The 14096-nt window shown below is 34.9% G+C and overlaps 1 protein-coding gene across 3 annotated transcripts in view; it reads left to right on the top strand.

The window, feature by feature from the left end:
* FAF1 (Fas associated factor 1) overlaps window positions 1-14096 on the top strand; it is a 523666-nt gene that overhangs the window by 92544 nt on the left and 417026 nt on the right. For all 3 annotated transcript variants that reach the window (XM_034964946.3, XM_034964954.3, XM_055093088.2), the window contains exon 2: window positions 8779-8847. In XM_034964946.3, the coding sequence (XP_034820837.1) occupies window positions 8779-8847 (69 nt within the window). The remainder of the gene's footprint in view (window positions 1-8778; window positions 8848-14096) is intronic.

Below are 14096 nucleotides of genomic sequence, written 5' to 3' on the forward strand. Positions count from 1 at the left end.
GCAGATTGCTTTTGGCAGTATGGTCATCTTTCTAGTATTGATTCTACCCATCCATGATCATGGGATGTGTCCATTTGTGTCATCTATGATTTCTTTCAGCATTGTTTTGTAGTTTCTCTTCTGGAGGTCTTTCATCTCCTTGGTTAAGTATATTCCTAAGGTTTTTTTTGTTTTGTTTTGCAGCTATTTTAAAGGGGGTTGAGTTCTCGGTTTGATTCTCAGCTTGATCACTGTTGGTGTATAGCAGTGCTACTGATTTGTGTATTTGATTTGGTATCCTGAAACTAACACTGAATTCATTTATCATATCTAGGAGCCTTTTGGATGAGTCTTTAGTGTTTCCTAGGTATACAATTATATCATCAGCAAACATCAACAGTTTGACTTCCTCTTTACTGGTTTGGATGTGCTTTCTTTCTCTTGTCTGACTGCTCTGGCTAGGACTTCCAGTACTATGTTGAATAGAAGTGGTGAAAGTGGGCATCCTTATCTTGTTCCAGTTCTCAGGGGGAATGCTTTCAGCTTTTCCTGGAACTTCAGTATAATGTCGGCTGTGGGTTTGTCATTACCTTAAGGTATGTCCTTTCTATGCTGATTTTGCTGAGGGTTTTAATCACAGAGAAATGCTGGATTTTGTCAACTGCTTTTCCTGCATCTATTGAGATTATCATGTGATGTTTGTTTTTAATTTTGTTTATGTGGTGTATCACATTTATTGACTTGTGTATATTAAACCATCCTGGCATCCCTGGTATCAAACTCACTTGATCATGGTGGATTCTCATTTTGATATGCAGTTGGAGTTGGTTAGTATCAGTTGTAGTATCTCCCCTTTCATTTGTAATTGAGCTTAGCTGGATCTTTTCTTTTGGTTAATCTCGGTAATGGTCTGTGAATTTTGTTCATCTTTTCTTTTTTTTTTCTTTTATTATTATTATACTCTAAGTTTTAGGGTACATGTGCACAATGTGCAGGTTAGTTACATATGTATACATGTGCCATGCTGGTGTGCTGCACCCATTAACTCGTCATTTAGCATTAGGTATATCTCCTAAAGCTATCCCTCCCCCCTCCCCCCACCCCACAACCGTCCCCAGAGTGTGATGTTCCCCTTCCTGTGTCCATGTGTTCTCATTGTTCAATTCCCACCTATGAGTGAGAATATGCAGTGTTTGGTTTTTTGTTCTTGCAATAGTTTACTGAGAATGATGATTTCCAATTTCATCCATGTCTCTACAAAGGACATGAACTCATCATTTTTTATGGCTGCATAGTATTCCACGGTGTATATGTGCCACATTTTCTTAATCCAGTCTATCATTGTTGGACATTTGGGTTGGTTCCAAGTCTTTGCTATTGTGAATAGTGCCGCAGTAAACATACGTGTGCATGTGTCTTTATAGCAGCATGATTTATAGTCCTTTGGGTATATACCCAGTAATGGGATGGCTGGGTCAAATGGTATTTCTAGTTCTAGATCCCTGAGGAATTGCCACACTGTCTTCCACAGTGGTTGAACTAGTTTACAGTCCCACCAACAGTGTAAAAGTGTTCCTATTTCTCCACATCCTCTCCAGCACCTGTCGTTTCCTGACTTTTTAATGATCGCCATTCTAACTGGTGTGAGATGGTAACTCATTGTGGTTTTGATTTGCATTTCTCTGATGGCCAGTGATGGTGAGGATTTTTTCATGTGTTTTTTGGCTGCATAAATGTCTTCTTTTGAGAAGTGTCTGTTCATGTCCTTCGCCCACTTTTTGATGGGGTTGTTTTTTTTCTTGTAAATTTGTTTGAGTTCATTGTAGATTCTGGATATTAGCCCTTTGTCAGATGAGTAGGTTGTGAAAATTTTCTCCCATTTTGTAGGTTGCTTGTTCACTCTGATGGTAGTTTCTTTTGCTGTGCAGAAGCTCTTTAGTTTAATTAGATCCCATTTGTCAATTTTGGCTTTTGTTGCCATTGCTTTTGGTGTTTTAGACATGAAGTCCTTGCCCATGCCTACATCCTGAATGGTAATGCCTAGGTTTTCTTCTAGGGTTTTTATGGTTTTAGATCTAACGTTTAAGTCTTTAATCCATCTTGAATTGATTTTTGTATAAGGTGTAAGGAAGGGATCCAGTTTCAGCTTTCTACATATGGCTAGCCAGTTTTCCCAGCACCATTTATTAAATAGGGAATCCTTTCCCCATTGCTTGTTTTTGTCAGGTTTGTCAAAGATCAGATAGTTGTAGATATGTGGTGTTATTTCTGAGGGCTCTGTTCTGTTCCATTGATCTATATCTCTGTTTTGGTACCAGTACCATGCTGTTTTGGTTACTGTAGCCTTGTAGTATAGTTTGATGTTCTCTGAAACCAACGAGAACAAAGACACAACATACCAGAATCTCTGGGACACATTCAAAGCAGTGTGTAGAGGGAAATTTATAGCACTAAATGCCCACAAGAGAAAGCAGGAAAGATCCAAAATTGACACCCTAACATCACAATTAAAAGAACTAGAAAAGCAAGAGCAAACACATTCAAAAGCTAGCAGAAGGCAAGAAATAACTAAAATCAGAGCAGAACTGAAGGAAATAGAGACACAAAAAACCCTTCAAAAAATTAATGAATCCAGGAGCTGGTTTTTTGAAAGGATCAACAAAATTGATAGACCGCTAGCAAGACTAATAAAGAAGAAAAGAGAGAAGAATCAAATAGACACAATAAAAAATGATAAAGGGGATATCACCACTGGTCCCACAGAAATACAAACTACCATCAGAGAATACTACAAACACCTCTACGCAAATAAACTAGAAAACCTAGAAGAAATGGATAAATTCCTCAACACATACACCCTCCCAAGACTAAACCAGGAAGAAGTTGACTCTCTGAATAGACCAATAACAGGCTCTGAAATTGTGGCAATAATCAGTAGCTTACCAACCAAAAAGAGTCCAGGACCAGATGGATTCACAGCCGAATTCTACCAGAGGTACAGGGAGGAACTGGTACCATTCCTTCTGAAACTATTCCAATCAATAGAAAAAGAGGGAATCCTCCCTAACTCATTTTATGAGGCCAGCATCATCCTGATAGCAAAGCCGGGCAGAGACACAACCAAAAAAAGAGCATTTTAGACCAATATCCTTGATGAACATTGATTCAAGAATCCTCAATAAAATACTGAATTTTGTTCATCTTTTCAAAGAAGCAGCTTTTTGTTTCATTTATCTTTTGTAGTTTTGTTTGTTTCAATTTCATTTAGTTCTGCTCTGATCTTGGTTGTTTCTTTTTTTCTGCTGGGTTTGGGTTTGTTTTCTTCTTGTTTCTCTAGTTTCTTGAGGTATGACCTTAGATTGTCTATTTGTGCTCTTTGAGACTTTTTGATCTAGGCATTTAATGGTATGAACTTTCCTCTTAGTACCACTTTTGCTGTATCCCAGAGGTTTTGATAGGTTGTGCCATTATTATTGTTAAGTTCAAAGAATTTTTTAGTTTCCATTTTGATTTCATTGTTGACCCAAAGATCATTCAGAAGCGGATTATTTAATTTCCATGTATTTGCATGGTTTTGAGGGTTTCTTTTGGAGTCGATTTCCAATTTTATTCTACTGTGGTCTGACAGAATACTTGATATAATTTTGATTTTCTTAAATTGATTGGAACTCATTTTGTGGCCTACCATATGGCCTATCTTGGAGAATGTTCCATGTACTGATGAATAGAATGTATATTCTGCAGTTGTTGGGTAGAATGTTCTGTAAATGTCTGTTAAGTCCATTTGTTCTAGGGTATAGTTTAAGTCCATTGTTTCTTTGTTGACTTTCTGTCTAGTGCTGTCAGTGGAATATTGAAGTCTCCTGCTATTACTGTGTTGCCATCATCTCATTTCCTAGAGCTTTTATAAATGGGAGCTCCAGTGTTTAGTGTATGTATATTTAGCATTGTAATATTTTCCTGTTGTACTAGTCCCTTTATCATTATATAATGTCCCTTTTTGTCTTTTTTAACTGTTGTTGCTTTAAAGTTTGTTTTTCTCTCATATAAGAATAGCTACTCTTGCTTGCTTTTGGTGTCCATTTGCCTGGAATATCTTTCCCCTTTACCTTAAGTTTGTGTGAGTCTTTATGTGTTAGGTGAGTCTCTTGAAGACAGCAGATATTTGGTTGGTGAATTCTTATCCATTCTGCCATTCTATATCTTTTAAGTGGAGCATTTAGGCCATTTGCGTTCGATGTTAGTATTGAGATGTGAGGTGCAGTTACTCTATTGTGCTAACAAATACTAGATCTTATTCCTCTATCTGACTGTGTTTTTGTACCCATTAACTATCCCATCTTTATTCTCCTCTGCCCACTGCCCTTGCCAGTTGTTCGTTACCATCATTCTGCTCTCTATCCAGCGTTCTCTATTTTTGACACTTTATTCCTCTGATTTCTTTTAGCTTTTTGTTCATGGTATTTTAGCTCTATAAGTATGTTTAAGATGATGATTGATAGACTTTGTCTACTCAGTTGGATGTCTGTTTTTCCTCTGTACAGCTTCTGTTAATTTCTCTCTTGAATGGGCCACATACTTTGTTGGTTCTCTGCATACTTTACATGTATTTAAATCGATATTTAAAACATACAGTATGATATCTCTGGAAGTTAGATTGGTCCTCATTCTCATGTGTTTTTTTTTTTCGTTGCTTTCTGTGGGTTGCAGTTGTTTGTTTAATGACTTCTAAACTATTTTTGTAACTTTGTTTTCTTTGTCACAAGTGGTTCCTGTCTTAGTCTATTTGTCCATCATAACAAAATACAATAGTCTGGTTGGCTTCAACAAATGACATTTATCTCCTTGTAGTTCTGAAAGCTGATTGTGTGTCATCAGGGTACCAGAGTAGTCAGTTTCTGGTGAGGGCTCTCTTTCTCACTTGCAGATGGCTGCTGTCTTGCTGTGTTCTCACCTGATGGGGTGGTGAGGGAGACAGAATTTTTTTTTTTAATTATTTGGTTTTCCTTTCTAGTCTTTCAAGCTTGAAACAAATTCTTTGGTATCTCTTCTTACAAGGGCAGTAATCTTTTTTTTAAATAACTTTTTATTTTTATGGACTTAGGAGTACAAGTGCAGTTATGTTACATGGATATATTGTATAGTGGTAAAGTTTGGGCTTTTAGTGTACCTATCACCTGAATAGTGTACACTGTACCCAATAAGTAGCATTTTTGTCCCTTACTACCTCCTACCCTGCCACATTTTGGAGTCTCCAGTGTCTGTCATTCTACTCTGTATGTTTATGTGTATCCATTGTTTAACTCTCACAAGTAAGAACATATGGTTTTTGACTTTCTGTTTTGGGGTCATTTCACTAAGGATAATGGCCTCCAGATTCATCCATGTAAGGGCACTAATCCTATCATGAAGATTCTACCTTCATAACTTCATCTAGTCCTAGTTACCTCTCAAAGACCTCATCTCCAAATACCATCATAGTGGATTTTAGGATGTCACCATAGGAGGATACAGATATTCAATCCATAGCAGTCTCTTGTTTTTAATATGTGGTCTACTAGTGTTTTGTTTTTCAACTGTTGTTTTAGATTCAGGGAGTACAGATAGAAGTTTATTACCTAGATATATTGTGTGATGCTTGAGGTATGAAATGATCTTGTCACTCAGGTACTCAACATAGTACCGAATAGTCAACCCTTGCCTCTCTCCCCATTCTAGTAGTGCAGTTTTATTGTTGCCTTCTTTCTGTCCATGAGTACCTGATGTTTAGCTCTCACTTATAAGTGAGAAAATGTGGTGTGTTGTTTTTTCTTTCTGCATTAATTCGCTTAGGATTATGGCTTCCAGCTTAACCCATGTTGCTGCAAAGGACATGACATAGTTCTCTTGATGGCTGCATAGTATTCCACAGTGTATACATGCCACATTTTCTTTATCCATTCCACTGTTGATGGGCACATGGGTTGATTCCATGTCTTTGCTATTGTGAATAGTGCTGCGATTAATGTGTGAGTGAATTTGTCTTTTTGGTACAATGAATTTTTTTTTAATATATACATAGGGATTGCTGAGTTAAATGCTGTTTTAAGTTGAGAAATCTACAAACTGCTTTTGTAGTAGCTGAACTAAGTTGTATTCCCACCAACAGTGTATAAATATTCCCTTTATATCTGTGGCCTCACTAGCATCTGTTTTTTAAAAAATATATTTTAATTATAGTCACTTTGACTGGTGTGAGATGGTATGTCATTGTAGTTTTGATTTGCATTTCTCTGTGATTGGTGATGTGGAACATTTTTTCATGTTTGTTGGCCATGTGTACGTCTTCTTTTGAGAAGTGTCTGTTCATGTCCTTTGCCCATTTTTTGATGGGGTTACTTGTCTTTTGCTTGTTGATTTAAGTTGCTTATAGATTCTGGATATTAGATCTTGTCACATGTGTAGTTTGTGAATATTTTATCCTATTCTGTAGGTTGTATGTTTACCCTGTTGATAGTTTCTTTTGCTGTGCAGAAGCTCTTTAGTATAATTAGGTCTAACTTGTCAATTTTGGTTTTGGTTGCAGTTGATTTTGATAACTTAGTAGTAAATTCTTTGCCAAGATTGATGTCCAGAATGGCATTTCTTAGGTTTTCTTCTAGATTCTTATAGTTTGAGGTCTTACATTTAAATCTTTAATCCATCCTGAGTTAATTTTTGTATATGGTGAAAAGTAGGGGTCTAGTGTCATTCTTCTGTACATGGGTAGCCAGCTATCCCAGCACTGTTTGTTTATTCAATAGGCAGTCCTTTCCCCATTGCTTATTTTTGTAGGCTTTGTTGAAGATCAAATGGCTGTAGGTGTGCAAGCAGCTTTATTTCTGTGTTCTCTATTCTGTTCCATGAGTGTTTATGTCTGTTTTTGTATCGATTCCATGCTGTTTTGATTATTGTATCCTTACAGTATAGTTTGAAGTTGGATAATGTGATGCCTCCAGCTTTGTTCTTTTTGCTTAGGATTACTTTGGCTATTTGGGCTCTTTTTTGATTCCATATGAATTTTAGTTTTTTCTAGTTTGTGACAAATAACATTGGTAGTTTGATAGGAATAGCATTGAATCTCTGGATTGCATTGGGCAGTGTGGCCATTTTAATGATATTGATTCTTCCAACCTGTGAGCATGGAATGTTTTTTATTTGTGTGGTCTCTGATTTCTTTCAGCAGTGTTTTGTAGTTCTCCTTGTAGAGATCTTTCATCTCCTTGGTTAACCATATTCCTAGGTATTTCATTTTCTTTGTGGCTATTGTAAATGGGATTATATTCTTGATTTGGCTTTCAGCTGGAGTGTTACTGGTGTGTAGAAATGCTACTGATTTTTGTACATTGATTTTTGTGTCTTGAAACTTTACTGAAGTTGTTTATCGGTTCCAGGATCCTTTTTGCAGTCTTTAGGGTTTTCTAGATACAGAATCATATTATTTATGAAGTGAGATAGTTTGACTTCTTCTTTTCCTATTTAGATGCCTTTTATTTCTTTCTCTTGGTTGATTGCTCTGGCCAACACTTCCAGTACTATGTTGAATGTAAGTGGTGAGAGTGGACATCCTTGCCTTGTTTCAGTTCTCAAGAGGAATGCTTCCAGTTTTTGGCCATTCAGTATATTAGGTGTGAGTTAGGCTCTTATTATTTTGTGATATGTTCCTTTGATGCCTACTTTCTTGAGGGTTTTCATTGTGAAGGGATGTTGGGTTTTATTGAAAACTTTTTCTGCATCTATTGAGATGATTGTGTGGTTTTTGCTTTTAATTCTGTTTATGTGGTGAATCATATGTCCAACCAACCTTGTATCCCAAGAATGAAGTATACTTAATTGTGGTTAATTTACTTTTTGATGTGCTGTTGGATTTGGTTTGGTGGCCTGAGAATAAAATGCCTACACTGCCATGAGCTGGGTCACCAGAGAATGGCTGACTTTATTAATGTGCCTAGCTTAAAAATGGCATCCTGCTAGTTAATATTTGCTTAGTCTGGTCACAAGTATGTCCTCATATATTTTTTTCAAGAACAACACCAGAAATATAATTTCATATATATAGTTAATTTTTTCTTAGTATTTATGTTAAAGGGGTAAAAAGAAATGTGTGAAATTAATTTTAACATGTTTTATTTAAGCTAGTATGTCAAAAATTTCCATTTCAACATGTATTCAGAGGAAAAATTATTAATGAGATAGCTTACATTTTTAATTTTGGTGCTAAGTCTTACCTGGTGTGTATTTCGTACTTATAGCACATCTTAACTCAGTTGAGCCACATTTCAAGGACTCACTAGCCACATGTGTCTAGCAGCTACCAGAGAGCGGCTGGTAGTGGCTATCAGACAGCACAGATCTAGTTTTATAGTTTTCGATTTTAGTTTAGGTCTAGGTCTGTTATATATTTTGAGTTAGTTTTTATATAAAGTGCATGGTATGGGTTGAAATTCATTTGTTTTACATGTGGTTGCCCATGAGAATCTTTGACTAAAAGTTGTTCTTGGTAATTAGAGATCATCCTGGGTATCAAAGCTCAAAATTTAAATATACTTTCTTTTCCTGCTTTATTGTCTTTTTTTCAGAGCAATGTAAATTTACTTTGTAATTAACAATGTTCACACCATATATGTAAAATGCTTAGAAGTGTTAAACTTTTAGTGTTTTGGCTTTATTCATATACCTATTTGAATTTAAATTACATATTATGCTATTTACATTTTTAAGTCTGATTTACCTCCCTATTTCTAAAATTATATGTAAAATGCTTATTTACTTTCTTTCCAGGCATGTACTGGCATTGAAAACATTGACGAAGCTATTACATTGCTTGAACAAAATAATTGGGACTTAGTGGTAAGTACTTTTTTCTTTCTCTGATGAGTAATCAAATTTTATGAATTCTTGAATGTCTTTAATTATTTTTTATAGATGGGTTCAGCATACCATAGCTCATCTATAACTCTAAGCTGAGTTAATAAAGTCTAAATGCCATATCTTTAATATGAAGTTTATATTTAGCTCAGTATTAAGTTATTATGAATACTTAGATAATTTAAATGACTTTTAAAGTTTTTCTCTTATTTTACTGTGTGTTATGGTTCATCTTCCCATGTAGTTTTTTGGTGGAGATGCTCGGAAGGAGAGAAGAGTCAGAGTTGTCTGTCTGAATAACATATTTGATGTTTCCCCCTCACTTCTGGGGCCTTCACTGATAATTAATCTTTTCTAAAGCTGTTAAAGTAGTTGCATTCTGCTATGGTTTTCCTTAGAAACTTCAGGCAGTATATTATAGAGGTGGCTTAGTTTTTTCTTTTTTGGCAGTAATCAAAAGGCGAGGCACAGCATAGCACTAAACATTCACCTATTACAAAGCAAACCAAAAATGGATTGTATAATGGCATTGGAGCAGTATTGGTTGTGTCAGGATGACACAGATGTCTCTTAATGCCTTAGAAATGCTAAAAAAAAAAAAAAAGTTTATAATTTTGAAGAAGTGCTAATTTTCAAAAGTCAAAACTTAAGATGTGTACTTATAGAAGTGAGTTTAGATATGTAGGTATATGCACACGTATGTTATGTGGACTTACATAATTAACTCTTGGTGTCTGTGTGCTTTATGTAGACTTAATACTTTTTTAAACTCAAAATATGAAAAGCTTTTCTTTTCAGATTAAAAGTAATGATGCTTAATGTAATGAAATGAGATGAAAAATTTACAAAGAAAATATTAATTACCTTTAATCCCATCACTCAGATAATAATTGTTTCACATTTTTAAGGTATATTATTCCAGATTATCTTCTATAATTATGTGATTAAATTTAAAAAATAGACAACTGAGATTGTTTTATACCTTCTGTTCTGTAATCTGCATTTTTCACTTAATTGTGGCTGTTCATCATTCTTTTTAATGTTTGCATAGTATTTCATAGTGTCACTGTAACATAATTAACCAACTAGTCCTATGCTGTTGGGTATTTAAGATTTTTGCAGCATTTTGCTATTATGAAAATTACTGTAGAGAACATTGCTGCATATACAAGTTACATATTTAACCTATTTTTTTCAGAAGAAATTGAATAAATTCAATTCATAATTGAATTTCTGAGGCAAATTACATGCATATTTTTGGAGTTTTGAATACTTTTAACAAAATGGACTTCCAGATTGGTTTTACTAATTTAAAATTCTACCAACTATGTATATTTTTGATATTTCCATTTCATTAAACCAATGCTTCCTTATCTTTTTTGTGTTTTGGTACTTGTCAAAATTTACAAATATTTGTATAGCTTGACTCTAAATTCATGCTTTTAACCATTGTTGCTATACTCCAACAAAGCATGATATAGGTGACAGCTCCATGATTGCCATGTAGAGGAAGGGAGAAAGAGCAGTGGCTTAATCGAAATGATGCTCCCAAGTTTCTTGTCTTGAGTCTTCTTTTGCAATAATAAGTGCTTTGCTTTATTTAGTTGTATATTTTGGGAGTGTCTATTAGAGGAGCTGATGGAAGTTATTGGGGTAGTTAAAAATTCCTCCAAGCCCCTCTTGCATGGTACTTGTAAGAGGGATATGGAATAGAGGAAAGGGTGATGGTGGGCTGGGAGTACAAGTCTTTAATGGAGGAATTACCAGTCTTGGGGATGGATGTATGTTCTTTCCTTATCTGCTTCCTATTGGTTCGTGTCCACTAATTTTGAAGGTTAAAACACTTACTGGTAGTGAATATTTTTATCAGTACAGCCTATGCAGAATATTGTAAAAGGAGAATTTTCCCAGATAATGTTGAATAATTGAATGGTAAGGTACTCTTCCACTATTTCTGAGTTATTTTATTTTGGAGAATATTCTAACAACACTTGGGGTTAAAACACTGGTGTTATATTTGTGCAGAAATGCAATCATACACTGTATCAGGCCCAAGCAAAAACATCAGGCTATCTTTCAGAACCTTAAATTTTGGCTTTCTTTTGAGATATGTCTATCTCCTAGCTGGCTTTTCTTCACAAATAATTCACTTTTATTCACAGTAAAGATTTATTATGCTTTGTAACTATCTTGCTGTTTACATTTTATCATTTATCCTGTTTTCATGCAGCATTCACTTTGTTGTTTTTAAAAATGAAACAAATATTTTGAATAATCCATCACTAGTTTAAACTTTTCAGTAGCATCATGGAACTTTATGTGATGTCCTCTATATTTTGCCTGTGTGTTATAGTTTGTGTTTCTAAATTATGACTATCACTGATCTGCATTTTCTAGGGTTTACAGAACAGTTTGCATTAATTGAGTTGTAACCTCGGATATGTCTGTATTTTATATTTCCTGCACATATCACTTGGACCTCTTCTCCAGTGTTTTTGTGCACATTTTTGCTAGGGAAATGTAAAGGAATCTGAGTTAGGCACTACAATCTGGAATTGTGATGAACTTAAAAAAAATCTAATAAAAAAACACATTCAGTGAGCACTGAGTGCTTACAGTGCATCCAGATTTTTGCTAGATAAAGAGTGGGGGCTTAAAAAATATAACAAGATGTAGTCTCTAACTTTGAGAATTGTGCTAAAAAATCAATAAGACACATGGTCTCTGATCTGTGTGTATTACACAGGTCAAGTATTACTTATCCGAAATGCTTGGGACCAAAAGAATGTCCAGATTTTGGATTTTTTCAGATTTTGGTATATTTACATTATACTGTTGAATATTAGTATCGCTAATCCAAAAATCTAAAATCCAAAATGTTCAATCGAGCATTTCCTTTCAAACATCATCCAAAATGTTCCATCGAGAATTTCCTTTCAAACATCATCCAAAATGTTCCATTGAGCATTTCCTTTCAAACATCATCCAAAATGTTCCATTGAGCATTTCCTTTTGAACATCATGTTGGCACTCAAAAGATTTAGGATTTTGGAGCACTTTGGATTTTGGATTTTTGGATTAGGGATGCTCAAAGTAACTTCCTAAAAAAACGGTGATTGCAAATATTTTAGCTATTTTGTAGATCTAAACACACTGATAACAGCTATTCTATAGGAAAATAGAGCCCAGTCCTAGGAGTTCTGATTATTAGTCACTTTCCCAGACCTGGCACATTATTTTTGTTATGTGGGCTGCTGTCTGCAAAAGAGGTATTCCAAACTCTATGTTTTAAGTACTCTACACTTGGCTCCACTTATTTTGGGGTAACTGCAGGTTAGATTATATATATCAAAATTCTGAAAACAAAGTTACATGTACTAATACTTTTAGGAAATGTCTCAGCCTACTGTTTTACTTGACAGGAACCCTGTAGGTCTGTCCCAAGGTTATCTCCCTCTGACTGTTACCATTTTTCACATTGTCCTGCGCTTAGAGTTAAGAGAAGATGAATGTCATTACAGCTGAGATTCCTTCCTTGAGATGAGTATTTTCCATTTATACCCAGAAAGGTAAGTACATAAGGAAGAACTAGTGACAGTGAGTTAGAATCTTTTACCAAAGGGCTGTCTTTTTCCGTGGAAGTGTGCTACATGAACATTATAAATTCTAATCTGGGCCCCAGAATTGACCCACGTCTCACTTTCTGTTTTCACTATAGAAGAATTTGGGTCAGGGGAGAATAAAAATCTATATGGCTTGTGTAATTTTGACTAATCAAAATGTTAGCTATAGTGGTAAACACACTGCATTAATTGAATGAAGAGCCCTGGCTTTTCAGACCTCTTAGTAATTTATTGAGTATGGCCTTGGCTAAGTTACTTCTCTCTAACTTCTGAATTCCTCATATAAAACGAAGGGTTTGTACCCTAGATTATACTCAAGCTTCCATGATATATGAAGTATTTCTGAAGGATCTATTTTGTCCTAATTTTTTGTTAAAATTCAATGAATAGCAGTCAATTATAAATAGTAGTACAGATTTTTAATAGATCTTCATAAGTTTGAAACATTTGTATACATACTATTAAAAATTATTTTGACAACTTTATAGTGTAGATGATGGCAGGAGAAGATGCTCTGCCACTTATTTTACACACGGTCTCTAGATATGAAACTCCTTCAATAAATTAAAATTTCCAATAATCTCTAGCAGATCCAGGGAAAGATATCTGACATATACTTGATAACCCAATGTTAAGTGAAATAAAGTGAAAGTAAACATTAACCTAGCCATACTATGTTTTAAGTACTTGATACTCTTAGGAAATGATTTTTGAACTTTGCACTCAATTTCTGCTGTAGTTTGCTGCCTGTGCTGACATTGCTGTTTTGCTGAAGAAAGACTCTATTCAGAGTGCTTATATTTGTCTTTAACTACATGTTTCAACCTACAAGAGTGAAACAAATCCGCATATGTGTTTCTATATTGTCATGGAATTTTTAGTCCTCGAAGATAATTTTGTACTAATAGAAGCTTATAGTACAGTCATATACACTGACGAGTCAAAACTAAGGAAAATTGTACTGCACATAATCTGCCTCATTTTAAGATCCATTGAGGTACTTTGAGAAATTTCCTCCAATTTTCACTTTTGAAGGAACATATCTTAATGTTTGCCCTAAAATTTCATGTAGCAGTTCCACTACTCTGCTCAGGATGTGGCTGTAGAGGTCCTCAAATGTGCACTGCTTTTCTAGTTTATACAGTGTTATGAACACCTGCAGTTTTATGAATGAATAGACTAACCATTGATAATAATGAGTCTCTGTCCTCATCCGAAAGCAGCCAAGCATTGAGCACTGCCCTTCATCAGTGGCCATCAGACACTGGTTTATATATTTGCACAGATGCTTGCTACAACAAAAGATAAGTTACTGTGAAAGAATAGCTCATCATATCAATTTCTGCTTCTTTGCTACAGCCCATTATTTACAAAATTTTTCAATTTCTCTGTTTTTTAACCTGACAACCATTCCATCTTCTATTGTCTCTTCTTTAATTGCGGGTTTATTTTGTGTTAGGCATCATATCCAGTGATACACTTACATTATTTCACTTAATCCTCACAGCAGTCCCCAAAAGTAAATAGGTAAATGTTAGTTTTATTATATAGATGAGAAACTGAGGGCTAATGAAGTTAAGTAAACTGTCCAAGCTCACATAGCTGTTA

This window comes from Pan paniscus, chromosome 1, assembly GCF_029289425.2.
Source record: "Pan paniscus chromosome 1, NHGRI_mPanPan1-v2.0_pri, whole genome shotgun sequence".
In the NCBI taxonomy this organism is placed as follows: domain Eukaryota; kingdom Metazoa; phylum Chordata; class Mammalia; order Primates; family Hominidae; genus Pan; species Pan paniscus.